Source organism: Mustela erminea, chromosome 13, assembly GCF_009829155.1.
Source record: "Mustela erminea isolate mMusErm1 chromosome 13, mMusErm1.Pri, whole genome shotgun sequence".
NCBI lineage: Eukaryota > Metazoa > Chordata > Mammalia > Carnivora > Mustelidae > Mustela > Mustela erminea.
The window spans coordinates 56,765,895-56,781,185 of NC_045626.1; the positions used below are offsets into that span (position 1 = coordinate 56,765,895).

At 37.9% G+C, this 15,291-nt stretch overlaps 1 protein-coding gene across 12 annotated transcripts in view; it reads left to right on the forward strand.

Annotated features, from left to right (window-relative positions):
- The window catches only part of PTPRM (protein tyrosine phosphatase receptor type M), a 761,675-nt gene that overhangs the window by 324,480 nt on the left and 421,904 nt on the right, over positions 1–15,291 (forward strand). For all 12 annotated transcript variants that reach the window (XM_032310611.1, XM_032310612.1, XM_032310613.1 and 9 more), the window contains one exon: positions 14,023–14,138. In XM_032310611.1, coding sequence (XP_032166502.1) covers positions 14,023–14,138 — 116 coding nt within the window. The remainder of the gene's footprint in view (positions 1–14,022; positions 14,139–15,291) is intronic.

Genomic DNA, 15,291 nt, shown 5'->3' on the forward strand with positions numbered 1-15,291 from the left:
GTATTGTTTTGAAGCTGTTGTAAATGAGATTGATTGCTTTCTCTCTTTTTCAGAAAATTCATTGTCTGTGTATAAAAACACTATTCAATTTTATATGTTACTTTTGTATTCTGAGACTTTACTGAATTCATTGATGTAACACATTTTTGGTTGAGTCTTTAGGTTTTTTTTCTATATAAAGTTATGTTATCTGCAAGTAGAGAGAGTTTTCTTTCTTTCTTTCTTTCTAATTCTGATAATTTTTATTTCTTCTTCTTGTGTGATTGCCCTAGCTAAGACTTTTTGAACTATGTTGAATACGAGTGCTAAAAATGGCAATCATGTCTTGTTCTAATCTTAGAAAAAAAGCTTTCAGTATTTCACCATTCAGTGTGCTATTATTTGTGGGCTTCTCTATGTGACCTTTATTGTGCTGAGATATGGATCTTCTATGTGTAATTTGTTCAGAGTAGGTATCCTGAATGGATAATGAATTCTGTCCAATGCCTTTTCTATATCTATTGAGCTGCTTGTATGTGTCTTAATGTGATATATTCATAATGATTGATTTGCCTATGTTAAACCATCCTTGCCTCCCAGGAATAAATTCCACTTGATCAAGCTGTATGATCCTCTTAATGTGCTGCTGAAGTGGTTTGTTAATATTTTATTGAGAATATATATCATTTTGTATAATAATATAAATATAAATAAATAGATATAAATTTAAATAAATTTATATAAATAAATATATAACATTTTATTTGAGAAATTTTGCATTCTTGAAGGATGTTTGTAATTGTTTTGTTTTATTTCATTTTGTTTTGTTTTTAGTTTTCTAATTTTAGTATAGGATAATGCTGGACTCAAAGAATGAGTTTGGGACAATTTCTTCCTCTTTAATTTTGTAGAAGTCTGAGAAGGATCAGTGTTAATTCTTTAAATGTTTGCTAAAATTCAGTGGTGAAGCCATCTAGTGTTGGGTTTTTCTTTGTTGAGACATTTTTGGTTACTGATTCATCTCCTTACTCATAATTGGCCTATTCAGATTTTCTATTTCTATCTAAATTAGTCTTGGTAAGCTGTATGTTTCCATGAATTTTTCCATTTCTTCTAGTTTTTTTTTTTTTTTTTTTTTTTTTGCCTAAAGTTGTTCTTAGCAGCCTCCTATGACCCTTTGAATTTCTGTGCTATCAGTTGTAATGTCTCCTATTCTCTGTTTTTAATTTGGTTAGTCTACCTGTGGATTTGTCAGTTTTGTTAATCTTTTGAAAGAACCAACTCTGGGGTGCCTGGGTGGCTCAGTGGGTTAAAGCCTCTGCCTTCGGCTCAGGTCATGATCCCAGGATCCTGGGATTGAGCCCCATATCGGGCTCTCTGCTTAGCAAGGAGGCTGCTTCCCCCTCTCTCTCTGCCTACTTATGATCTCTCTCTGTCAAATAAATAAATAAAACCTTTAAAAAAAAAGAAAGAAAGAACCAGCTCTTAGTTTAGCTAATCTTTTCTAACGTTTTCTGTTCTTTGTTTTTTTTCTACTCTAATCTTTGTCGTTTCCTTTCTTCCGCTAACTTTGGGCTCAATTTGTTATTCTTTTCTACTTCTTCAAGATGTAGAGTTAGGTTGTATATTTAGAATCTTTTTTGCTTCTTAAGTAGACATATAGTGTTATGAAGTCCTCTCTTAGAACTGTTTTTGCCGCATCCTACAAATTCTTTTTGTGTTTTGTGTTTCCATTTTTGTTTATCTGAAGGAATATTTTCTTCTCTTTAATGCATTCTTTGATTCTTTTGTTTTTTTTTTTTAGGAGAGAATAGTTTAATTTTCATGTATTCATGAATTTTCCAGTTTTCTCCTACTGATTTCCAGTTTCACACTGTGGTAGAAAAGATTCTTGGTACTATTTCAATCTTCTTAAATTTGCTAAGACTTGTTTTGTGGCCTAACATATGGTCCATCCTAGAAAATATTCCACGTGTGCTTAAGAAGAATGTATTACTCAGCTGTTGTTGGATAGAATGTTTTATATGTTTGTTAGGTCCATTTGGTCTATACTGTTGTTCAGGTCTGCTGTTTCCATAATGATTCTCCCTCCATATGCTCTGTCCATTTTTGAGAGTGGGATATTAAAATCCCCAACTGTTGTGTTACTGTTTATTTATCCTTTTATTTCTATAAATTTTTGCTTTTGTATGTTGGTGCTTCACCATTGTGTACATATATATTCTTGTTACATCAGTTGTTATATCTCCTTGTTGTATTAGGCCCCTCTGTCATTACATAATGACTTTTTCTCTTTGTATCATTTTTAAGGTCTATTTTGTCTAAGTATAGACATGAACTTTTCTTTCTTTCTTTCTTTCTTTCTTTCTTTTTTTTTTTTTTTTTTGCTTACCATTTGCTTGAAATGTTTTTTTCCAATCCCTTCACTCTCAGCCTATGTGTGTCTTTAAGGCTAAAGTGCTTCTCTTGTAGGCAGCACATTGTTGGATCTTGGTTTTGCTTTTTATCCATTCAGACATTCTATGTCTTTTAATCCATTTCTATTTAAGGTAACTATTGACAGGAAAGGACTCACTGTTTCCATTTTGTTTATTTCTTTCTAGTTGCTTTGTAGATCTGTTTTTCCTTTTTTCTGATTCTGGTGACTTTTTTGTGTGTTTTGATGTTCTTGGTTTCAATATGCTTTGACTTCTTTGTCTTTTTCTTTCATGAAATTACCACAACATTTTTCTGTATAATTCCCATAAAGCTTACATGAAGTAAACTTATAGTGCCTGATTTTAAACTCATAACGACTTAACTTTGATAGCATTTGGAAGCTTTGAACTTTTACTTCTCTTCCTCACACTTTAGGTTATTACCAAATGGGTTCTTTTGCTATAATTTATGTGTTTTTTATATTGTGTAACTAACAACAGGTCATTCTATTTATAGTTATTTTTACTATGTTCTTTTTAAAATAACTTTTAGAGTTGTAAATGAATTAGGCACCACTATTACCATATTGCAAATTCTAACTATGACTATAAATTTATGATTACCAACGAGGTTTACTCTACCTTTTATGTTTTTATGATATTAATTAACATTGCTTTACTTCCATTCAAAGAACTCCCTTTGGCATTTTTTTTTTATTGAGGTATAGTTAATGTATAATACTGTATTAGTTTCAAGTGTGTGACATGTGATTTGATAATTCTGTGCATTATGCAGTGCTCACAATAAGCATAGTTACCATCTGTAGCCATAAAAATAATTAAGATATTATTGATATTATTGACTGTATTTTATATCCCTGTGGCTTGTTTATTTTATAACTGGAAGTTTGTACTTCTTAATCTATTTTTACCCATCCTTCCACTCCCCTTTGGCAACTACCAGTTTGTCTTTTGTATTTATAAGTCTTATTTTATTTGTTTGTGTTTTGATTTCACATATATGTGAAATCACATGATATTTGTCTTTTTTGTTTTGCTTGTCTTATTTGACTTAATATAATACTCTGTATATTTATGCATGTTGTCACAGATGGCAATATTTCATTTTTATGGCTGAGTAGTAGTCCATTATGGATATATGTATATGTGTGTGTGTGTGTGTGTGTGTGTGTGTGTGTGTGTGTGTGTATAACATTTTCTTTATCCATTCACATATCAATGGACATTTAGGTTGCTTCCCTATCTTGGCTATTGTAAATAATGGGGCAGTAAACATAGGGGTCCCAATATCTTTTCAAATGTATGTAATTGTTTTCTTTAGGTAAATACCCAGCAGTGAAACTACTACATTATATGGTATTACAAGTTTTAATTTTTGCGGAAACTCCATACCACTTCCCATAGTGGCTCCACCATTCCCAACACTAGTGCACAGAAGTTCCCTTTCCTCCACATCCATGCCAACCCCTGTTGTTTCTTGTCTTGTTGATACTAGTCATTATGATGGTTGTGAGACGGTTTCTCACATCATGGTTTTGGTTCATGTTTTCCTCATGATCATTGATGTGGAACATCTTTTTGTGTGTTTGTCATCCATCTATGTGTCATCTGTGGAAAAAATGTCTAGTCATCTCCTCTGCCTATTTTTAACCAGATTATTAGTTTTTGTTTTTGGTTTTTGTTTTTTTTTTTTTTTTTTTGGTGTTGAGTTGTAGGAGTTCCTTACATGTTTTGAATATTAACCCCTTATTGGATATATCATTTTCAGATATCTTCTTTTATTTAGTAGGTTACTTTTTGAAAAAGACTGAAAAAAAACCCCACATGCCATTTATTGCATAAAGTCAATATAAAATCCAATATTATGGTGTTTTACTATTTTGGAGCGTGAAATAAGGAGGTTTTTTTTAAACAGTAAAGAAATTCAGACTTCATAATATAGCATCCTAGGTTCAAATTATTCTTATTTTATACAACAAAATTATTTTTCACTCATTGATTCATTTGCATACCCAAATATTGTTTGCCTACTTCTCAATTTAGATTTTTTAATGAAGACATTAAGTAGTGGGATTAAAATAGGAATAAAAGTGGCAAAAAATTAGAACTGTTTTCTGAATTACGTTCTGTTGAGTAATGATGAGTGATCACATGCTTTGACTGAGAAGCGCATAGGACTCAGAACTGACATTTCATTTTATTTATTTATTTTTAATATTTTAAAAATTTATTTGACAGAGAGAGAGATCACAAGTAGGCAGAGAGGCAGGCAGAAAGAGAGGGGGAAGCAGGCTCCCCTCTGAGCACAGAGCCTGATATGGGACTCGATCTCAGGACCCTGGGATCATGACCTGAGCTGAAGGCAGAAGGCAAACTTACTGAGCCACCCAGGTGCCCCTGACATTTCATTTTAAACACATAAGAACCTAACTTGGGTTTTTCTCCTCTAAAATATCAATCATTCTTCTTCAAGATATGAGTGACTTATGAAAGTTATTTATATTTAGTACCTAACTTATTTTTCTCTGATAAGAATGTTGAATCTGTTTTGCCACTTGAAAAATTATGTCATTAAGACCCATTTTTAACTTTCAAGCAAAACAAAAATAGTTTGGTCCTGTAACCTGTTAAGAGCAAAGCTTCCTGCTCCTATCACAAGCATTACTAGGCCTCTTTGGCCCTATAAACACATTCATATAATGAGGATAATAATAATGATGCTTCCCTCAGTGGGATAAATGTAGGGATTAAATGAGTTAATGTACATCAAGAACTTAGAACAGTGCTTGGCACATTCTAAGAGCTCAATAAATGTGAGCTGTTTTATTATTTAGGCACTCCATCCTGATGGGCCCACTAGACTAAGTTAGCCGCGGATGAAGTAGCTAAAATGATAGATTACTTACGTGGGGTGATTTAACAATGTCCATCTGAAAATTTAAAAAGGAAAATGTTTGCAGAATGTACTGAGCCTCAGTGTGGGCAGGGCCAGGCTGTTCTTTCGGCAGAAGTTGGGCTTCCTTGTTTGTGAAGACATGCTACACAAATAAGAGAGTTGGCTGCTTGTCCTAGCAGTTTGGGAATGCCTCCAGTCCGTTTCAGTCTCTGCCATTGCATTAAAATGCAAATGAAAACAAAAAAGGGTCAGGACCGGGTCCTCCTTTGTCCCTCTTCAGTCTGCACTTTGATCTCACAAATTACCGGTCTTGGATTTCGTTGTTGGTGTTTATGTGCAGGCTTTGAAGGATCAATAATAGGAAACATCTGCAAAAAGATCTGCATCTTGATCAGTAGTTTCTGGCTTTGGGATCAAAGGTTGATTTGAGATCAATTAATACCTACAGACCTCTATTCTTTTAACAACTATTTTCTTAATAAGAAGCAACAGAATATGGCAGAGATGAGAACATAGGAGAATTGTAATAAAAATCCTGTTTGATATTCATGGGAGATATTTAGTTTTTAGAACTCCTGCAGACTTGAGAAGAAAGCTGGCATAGCATTTTGAAAGGGTATCTAGGAGACGAATGGGTCTATAAATTTGGAGAGAGAGAGAGAGAGAATTTTTCTTTTTGAATATGGGATAGATTGAAATTTTCTGCTGTAACTGTACTATACCTGGGGTTACAATTAAGACAGTTTGGCAAGGATCAGAGCATACAGCTCAGCATGGGATCAAAACTTTTCTGGCTAGAGATTCTTATTTCTTGGGATCTTTTCCAGTTTCCAGTGGTAGATTAGTTATTTTAAATAGTAACGAACATTTTTGAGGGTACCAGACACACAGAATACCTTTCTGGCATCATCTTGTGTAATCTTTTTCCCAACCCTATGTAATAGGTAACTTTATTTAAAAAAAAAAAAAAGCAAATCCTGTTTTACAGATTAAATATATATGTCACACACACATATCTCCACTAAAGCTTGGGTTGAAAAACTTTTGCTTCTGTTCAGAAGTCGTAAGGGGCTGAAATATTGATGCTTGAATGCTTGAACACACGTGGCAGAAATCCAAATCTTAAAATAGTGTCAGCCTTCCAATTGGAAAACAGTTCTAGAATTCACATCAGTGGACATGGAGAATCCAGGCATCTTAAAACTTTGGAAAGATTATATAGGCCTTTAACGTTGGTTGAAAAAACACAAATGGCAATATTAGAAATTTTGACTTCCACGTTCTTGGAAGAAACTGATATGGGAAAGAGAATTCCACAGTCCCTTTGTTGTGTTGAGCCTCGTGGAAGAGTTACTGTCTTCCATTTAGGTCAATTAATTATCTTTCATCTGAAAAGGGTAAGTTGCTTATAACAATACTTGTGCTTAATAGGTTCATATGTGTTCATCTGGTTTCCACTTAGGCTGTGGCTTTTATTATCTTAGCCAGGTTATTTTTTTCTGGCAGTCTTTTTCTCAACTAAGCAATGCTGTTTCCCAAACCAAAGACAGACCATTCCAGGGAAGGGCTCTCCCAAAATACAATTTGAACAGAGGTATAAATTCCTTAGACCTTTAACCTTACGGTATGAGTAATATGCACCGGCAGTCTTTCAGAAAGCTGTATTGAAGATCAAAACAATTCTAAAGGAAAAGTAATAACTTTCATCCTGTCCAATAGATCTTTAAGAATAGGGGCAAAAAAGACAGACTTTAGCATAATTATATCTTTGGCCTCCAAATTAAAAATGTAAGTCATATCCTAACAAACCCCTCCCCCCCCCCCCCCGGAGGCAGTAAGTATTAGCAGATTGTCTTGATCAATGAGTTTTTTTCTGTGTCTTTCTTTTTGGTTCAGTTAGCCATTGCTTGAAACAGAGCCCTTAGGAAAGCAGCCTCCCTGGGGTGGACTTCCCAGTGAATGAACAACCCAGTGGCAGAACTAGTGACAATTCTGATAGTCACATTATTTATTAAGTTAGCTGATAGAGCAGAGTACATGTATTTCATTAGTTTCTCAAGACAGGCTACAGAAATTAATACTTGGTATTTTTGAGTGTAATGAAAAGAGCTCTCTTACCTTGCTAGTAGAGATGGAAATTGTTACATGCTTTAAGCAAAGTAGTCTGGCAATTTCTGTCAAAAGTCTTTTAAAAATGCATTTCTTTTGTCTTATTAAATGCAGTTTCTGAAAATTTATCCTAAGGAAAAAGCAGAAAGTCTATATGATGATTTAATTATGGAATCTTTTATCTTAGCATTATATATCAGAACCCCAAATGTTCAAGAGGAGAGGGTGGTCCAGGAAACTTTTGTATGTCTTTATCATGGATATCAGGACTTCTCAATCTCGACCCTACTGACATTTTGGGTCAGTTGATTCTTTTTGGTGAGGACTGTCTTGTGCACTGCGGGTTGTTTAACACCATCCATGGTATCTCTTCACTAGATACTAGTAGTCCCCCCACTTTCTCCACCCCTGTTGTGACAACCAAAATGTTTCCAGACATCGTGAGATATTACCTGCGGGGGAGGGGTGCCATTGCCCTAGTTGAGAACCACTGATATATCAGGCAGATTTTTAAATAGTTTTAGATAAATATTTAAGATGGGAAAATGCTGACAATATTTTTAAAAATTTTTTAAGTGCATGGTTACCACAAAAAGGGAGAAAGATACCAATAGACCATGTTAGAGGGTGTTCAGTTTTCTTAATGGCAAGGGGTTGTTCTGATAGTGCAAGGCAAAGCCAGAAGCTCCCACCAGAGACCTCAGAGCAGCCCATGAATAATAGAAGCCTATAATATGCTCCCATGAGAAAGGATTCTACCAGGCGCAAAAGCTTCCCTTTTTGGTTTCAACTGAATTTCTTTTTTCCTTCATTCCACCACCTCCCCATTCTTACTCCATTTTCAGCTGTTCTTATGATTTGGCTTTTCATCTGTCTCCTCGTCTACTACAATAAGTAATCTCTGCGAGCATTCCTGGATGAATCAAACTTCAGTTTCCCAGCCTTCCTCACCTTGTCCAGGCTTTAGGTCAACATGCTATTTGTCTAAACAGGTTACAGTTTTTGTTCAATTTTTTTTTTTAAACTGTGTATAGGGGCACCTGGGTGGCTCAGTGGGTTAAAGCCTCTGCCTTTGGCTCCTCAGGTCAGGGTCCTGGGATCGAGCCCTGCATCAGGCTCTCTGCTCGGCAGGGAGCCTGCTTCCCCCTCTATCTCTGCCTGCCTCTCTGTCTACTTGTGATCTCTGTCAAATAAATAAAGAAAATCTTTAAAAAAATAAAGCTGTATAGAATTATATCATATTTCAAAAGTTATTTCTTAGAGATAAATTTCTGTATGATTAAAAATTGAATAGTTCACTATTTTTAATGTCTATTATTAAAAATATTTTGTAAAAGTGAAAAATAAGTTATTTAAATCACAAACCCTAGGAAAAAGAATTAAATTGATTTCCAATCAATTGGACATTTTTAAATATATTAACCATATTAGTAGGAAGAATATGTAAATGAAGTTGGTCCGGGTAAGCTGTTTTCAGATGCTGTTCAGATCTGGGGGGAAATGAGTTATCTTATTTCTCGGGCAGCTTGGAAACATGCTATATTATTTTTAAAAAAGAAAAAGAGGACTCTATGGATATCCCCATCCTTGCTCTTCCAAAATAAGTCTCCTGCCATGCTAGATAAGGAATGAAATTAAAAATTTCAAGATTTGAAATTCATTTTCTATAAATTATTTTAGCCCATGGGAAGCTTACTCTTGATGTTCAAACTAAATGTATTTTGGCTTTCCCCTTGTGCCACTCAGAAAGTGTAGAAACCTTTGAAGGGCTGAAAATCTCTAGTGATTTTATCAGGAAAGGAAATGTTACCATAGGAAAGAGAATCTTTCTTGCATTTTGGCATCTATGGGTGGAGAGGCGGACAACAGCTGTGTTGTCCCCACGCACTCTGATTAGAACTTCTGATTGAGAAATTTAAGAGAACTCACTTGTAGTGCATGAAAGAAGTGAGAGAGATTTTGAGAAAGTCCTTGGGGGCCTTGGGGAATGGGGAGGAGACAAAGGAGGGAGGAAAAGGAGTCATAGGTGGGGTGCAGGACAAGAAGCCAAGTCTTAAGACATAGATGAGTAGCACATGGAGATTTTGCAATGGGTTTTTAGGGGAAACGTTTTTGATTTTTAATGTTTGATAGCTTAACTATGTACAGAAATACCAGGAGTGATGCTCAAAATCCTCCCCAACCTTTTAGGACAGGCCCAGAACTGACCCTGGGCTTACCCCCAGTGGGCTGAAATGGCAGAGTAGCACCTCAGGTGCAATATCCCTGTACCGGAAGTGATCATAAAAGATGGCTACACACTCAACCTTGTCTTAGGGACCCAGCTTACTATGGTGGCCTTCAGTGAGAGGTAATCAGAGAGAGGAAGCATGAAATGGACAGGAGAGGGCAGCAGTAGTGAGACGTCCTGCCAATTGAACGAAGAGGATACTCGGTCTTTAACAACCCACAGGAGTATGGAAGTGGAGGTGGTGCTTACTGTAGGTGGGAGTCAGCTTGGGAGATTTTCTCAAAGGATCTACTGAGGTTCTAAATGATCCTTTGCAAAGTCACGCAGACAAGAAAGGAAGCAGACATAGTCCTGTACTGGTGGAGCACGTGGGCATCAAGGACTTGGAAAGGCACATGCCAGCTGACTGGCATGTTCTCAAGGGAGGAGCAGGACCAAAGAGGGTGAAGAGAGAGGCCAAAATCAAAACCTGACAGAAGAGCTTCCAGGCCAAGAGGCTCCTTCTAAACAAAGAAGCCTGGGATTCTAAGCCAGCTTTGGAGAGCATACTCATTTTACATGTGACTCAAACCAGAAGCCTTCTTACGGTTTACCCATGGATACAAGAGGTGTCTCCAAAGAGGGAGCAGAAGAGGCAGCCTCCATACCCAAAACACCTGTGGAGAAAGCAAGGAAGGACTCCATTACCACAGGTGGACCACTACCACGGCAGTGGGGGAAGAGGTGTCAACGGCCCTTTGATCCACTGGGAGCAGCACCAGCCCATAGCATGCCAGTCGCAAAAGGCACTCCCGCTCTACCCACCTCTCTGCCCAGCCAGCTGTGGACTCTGTGTCTATACATGGCTCCCTCCCCAGCCTGCTCCTGCCATGTTCTGGCAGTCTCTGTTGGAAAACTCTTCTTCACCCTTAGGGAAACATGCCTCTCTGTAGTTTCTGCATACTGAGTTCACTTCACAAAATCTGAAGTCAGTTATCAATCTCCGTGGCCCCTGCCTTTTCCCCTGGGACCTGGTTTTCCTTCACTGGCCTGAATGGTTTTGTTTTGTTTTGTTTTTTTGTTTTTTACTGTGCTTCTTAGGACAATAGTTCCCTGTAGTATCTATCAGCCTCTGAGCGCACCTGGATTATAAGCTTTCCTCCTGGTGTGACCCCAGCAGTGGCTCGGGCTCTAGCCCACAGCTCACCAGCGGGGAGTATAGTGGCTGCGGTTTTCTGTGGTCTGGATGCCCTCTGTCTGGGGTGTGGCATGAAGTCAGGTATGGCTCTAGAAGGGCTTGTCTGCCCTGATCGGGGCACACAGGTGACTGGAGCGGCTCCAGGGTTCCTGATGGTGGAGGACTTTCTTTGTGGCCAACAGGAGTGTTGCGTGGTGACAAGGTAACAGATTCCTTGCCCCTAAGAATCTCACGTTGCTCTGTGGGGGTAGAGGACACCTACCAGGTGCGCCCACACTCTGGAAAGGGAAGTGAGCTGAGTCCTAATTCCGAGACAAATCTAGTTTTGGGGAGGAGAACAAGGAAGAATGAACAAAGGAAAAAAGCTTCAGGAAAATGACTTCAAAAGTAGAACTTTGAAAGTTTTTGGGGGGAAGTTTTGGAAACAGATCAGTGTGGTGGAAAACATTTCCCCTTCGGACACAGGAGGAGGAGGAAAGAAGGCTGTTGGGCTGGCTAGGGGCTTGCTGGTAATCTGAGGAGAGCGGTTTTTGTAGATGGGCAGAGGCTGTGTGGCTGGGGGACCCCTTGAAAGGGGACCCCCAGTGGCTCAGGAAGATTGACAGGAAATGTACCTAGCAGCTCCCTAAGGAGCTAGCAGTGCAAGGTAGTGTGTGTGTGTATGTGTCTGTCTGTACGTGTGTGTGGCCTGTAGAGCACAGACCGCTCTGATCTGCTCCCTCTGAATTCCTGTGAAGTAGCTAAAATCTACTGCTGTACAAACACACAAATGAACAGAGAACTTACCTTCCATCATCTTTTTTCCTTTCATGAATGCTCTATGCATAGTATAGTTTGATGTCCATGTGGCTAGGGGTAATGTGCTTAGAATTATTTTAAAAGGGAAAAAGTCGAAAAAGTTTCCAATTGACAGGTGTGCTATAATGGATGTAGTGTGTAGATTTGAAGAAGAATATTCCATTTGCTTTTATTTCCTTTTTTTTTAACGTCTTCATTTTATTTTATTTTTTTTTTCTGTGTTCCAAGGTTCATTGTTTATGCACCACACCCAGTGCTCCATGCAGTTCGTGCCCTCCTTAGTACCCACCACCAGGCTCACCCATCCCCCCATCCCCCCACCCCCCCCCCCTCCAAAACCTTCATCTTGTTTCTCAGAGTCCACAGTCTCTCATGGTTCGTTGTCCCCTTTGAGCAAGGAAACAGCTTTTTTGCTTCTAATGTAGTCCTGTCGATTCAGTCAAATCTCAAATTCTCAAATTCTTAATGATTTCTTTTAATATTGGGAACCCCTAATATAGGTAAATCTAGAATAGTAATCGTTAGGACTTTTTGTGTAGCGTAAGTTTGTTCATTTGTGTCAAAGGTGAGGTTAGGAGAGTAGAATTCTACAGAAGTTGCAGTTGCGAGTAAATGGTTTTAAAGAATATAAAATCAGTTCAATTGAGTAATACAAATTCAATTTAAATAATATGAATTCATCGATTAATTTTAAATAACATACTTTTGTTATTTTTAATAATTGTATTATTAATTTCAAATAATTATTATTATTAATTTCAAATAATATGAACTCAACTCAACGTGCCTGGTTTTAGAAGTGTTCACACTCTTGTTCTGACACTTACTAGGCAAGAACCTACAAATTCCCCAACTTGCAAAGTGGAAAACAATACCTACTCACAGAGCATTTGTGAATGCGAAGATGGAAAAGTGCTCAAAACATGTTACCTTTTGCCATTTTCTAAAAGCAAAACATCTTTCAGCTTTTTTGGGAACAGAGACTAGAAGAGAAATTTGATTTAGGGACTTTTTACAGAGGTTTTTAAAAACCACAACATCATGTTATTCTTGGCCAAAGATAAATTAGTAAAAAATAGGTCATAGAGCTTTAAATTAATATGTTAGTATTAGCAACAATGACCCATAGTTATACTACTTTTGTAGAAGTTATTTAGGACATTTGGCTTGCTAAACATCATGAATACATTTTTTGAATTACTAGTGGCCTCCAAGTTAGTAATGGGCTTTTACTGTGTGTTACTGATATTAAAATGCATTTCTCTTTGTTTTTGGTAGTAACCCACTTCCATTCCTAATTGTGTTCTGCACAGGTTAATATTAGTGCTGGTTTATCACGTTTGGGTACTCAGTAGTGGGGTACCATTCTTTGAAGGTGCATAGACATGGCCTAAAGACACACTGATGGTGAGGACAAGCTGGCAAAGCATGAGAAATTTATTCGAGTTATTGTCCAGAAGATTTATCCATCCCTCCAGAAAGTACCAGCATCCTGTTCCTTCCTTTTCTACTCCCTAACCACCTTCCTCCCAGCACCTTGCTTTTACCCTGTCATTGCTGTGATAAGAGACTTTCCCCAATAATGGAGCCTTTATGATGACAGGCATCATAAAATTTAACTCCTGACCTGTCATTCCAGTTCCTTCACACACCTGTGTTGTCTGTTGCAGAAATTTGGTCTGTGCTTCTCCGATCAAATAGAATTATCCTTTAGTCAGAGGGTTGTCCCCCATGGATAATGTCCGTTATGAGACTTAATGTTGTTTAGCATTTAGAATCATTCTTTCTTCTTAAATTAGGAGTAAGAATCAGCAGAAACTTCCACGCTATGGCAGTCCCAACATAATTCCCCAGAGTCTGTCTATAAGGATAGTATTTTTTGTAGTTGGGTAAAATTACATAAGTAATGCTGCATACCAATTAGTTGTATTAAAATATATATTACGCACAGCTTTGTACTTGGCTTAGAAAGTTTCCTTGACAACATCATTTAACTTCTTACTGTTCTTTTCATGTTGCTCGTATAAATATCTAATATGTTTTTGTTCAAAACATCAATTAGGGTTCAGTGTAATCTTTATTAATACAGATCTGTTATTACAAGAAGACTGCTGAGCTATGATAATTTGCACAGCAGGAACAATAAAATATCTTCTTTCTTCTTGGGTCTATCCCAGAATGCTTGGCTTTTCTGTTCTTTCACAGAGTACACCAAAGCCTTCCATGATCCCTTTTACAATCAGGATGAGATCTTGAAAGCATTCTTATAATCAAAAGCCACATTTCCTTTAAAGGTAAACAAAACGGAAGGGTCCCAAATTGCAGATAGATTCAAACAAGACAAATGTAGGTGACAGAGCTCCAATTTAATCTTTCACTCTCTTTCTTCATGTAGCCAGAACTCCCCACTTCCTGCGGATTCAGAATGTGGAAGTCAACGCAGGCCAGTTTGCCACCTTCCAGTGCAGTGCCATCGGCCGGACTGTGGCGGGTGACAGGCTGTGGTTGCAGGTACAGTAACTCACCATCACCGACCTGTTCAGGGAGGGTCGAGAGGCAGAAGGGCACGACCCCTGGGGAGGGGTCCAGGGAACCGGGTCAGGATTGGGTTGTTGATGGACGACTGAAGATGTGACTTGTCTCTGTTCCTTCCTTCTTTATTGATAAGTTGTGAGATTCCTAAATGTTCTAAATAATGTCTACTGTTCTTCACAGACCTTTTGTTTTTCCCTTTAAATTTCTGTTTTTTCCCATTGCTTCTGCTGAGCCATGTTGCTTTGAAGATATGGTTGTCAAAATACTTTTAGAGTAGGATTAGAAATTAACAACACATCTTTTGACGATTTAAGTGGACATTTTTAGTGTAATCATAATTTGTGTGTCTTTTTTTTTAATTTAATGTGTGTGTGTGTGTTCCAAAATTCATTGTTTATGCACCACGCCCAGTGCTCCATGCAATATGTGCGCTCCTTAATACCTACCAGCAGGCTCACCCAACCCACCATCCCCCTCCCCTCCAGAACCCTGTTTGTTTCTCAGAGTCCATGATCTTTCAAATTCCATATGTATTTTGCATGGCAAATAGTGTCATGGACATAGCCATGGTTGCCAGAATTCTGAAAGAATGAGTGGGATTCAGACCTCTCCTCTCCACCTGGAAGGCCTCCCGCTGCTGTAGGCTCTGTGTCTCACCTCCCCTTCCCATGGCATTCTCCGATTTCATTCTTGTTTCTTCCTTTTATGTATTGACCTGCAGGACGCTCGTTCTTTACTGAGACTAGTGTTGATTTCCACCTATCCCTCTTTCCTTGTAGGTCTTGTTTTAGTTTGGTTAATTCTACATTTAAGTTAGTTTGCTACTGAGCCGCTCCATCCATGACTTTACACCTGTGTGTTTCTGTTCCATTCCCCCATGACTTGAGCTTCACGCACGCTGACCTGTCCTCTGCCTCTCACCTCTCCACTTCTTATCGTCCCTCCTCTTCTGCACTGTCATGAGGACTGTGACGTGTCACAGTTGCATGACACTCTATAACTGTGAAATTTCTCTTGCCTTTTCATCATCACAACTGAAATAAAAGGCTGTATTTATTCCTCGACTTCTGGGGCACACGGAAGATGGCCTAATGTGCTGTCCCAAGATTAGGCAACAATATGTTGACAG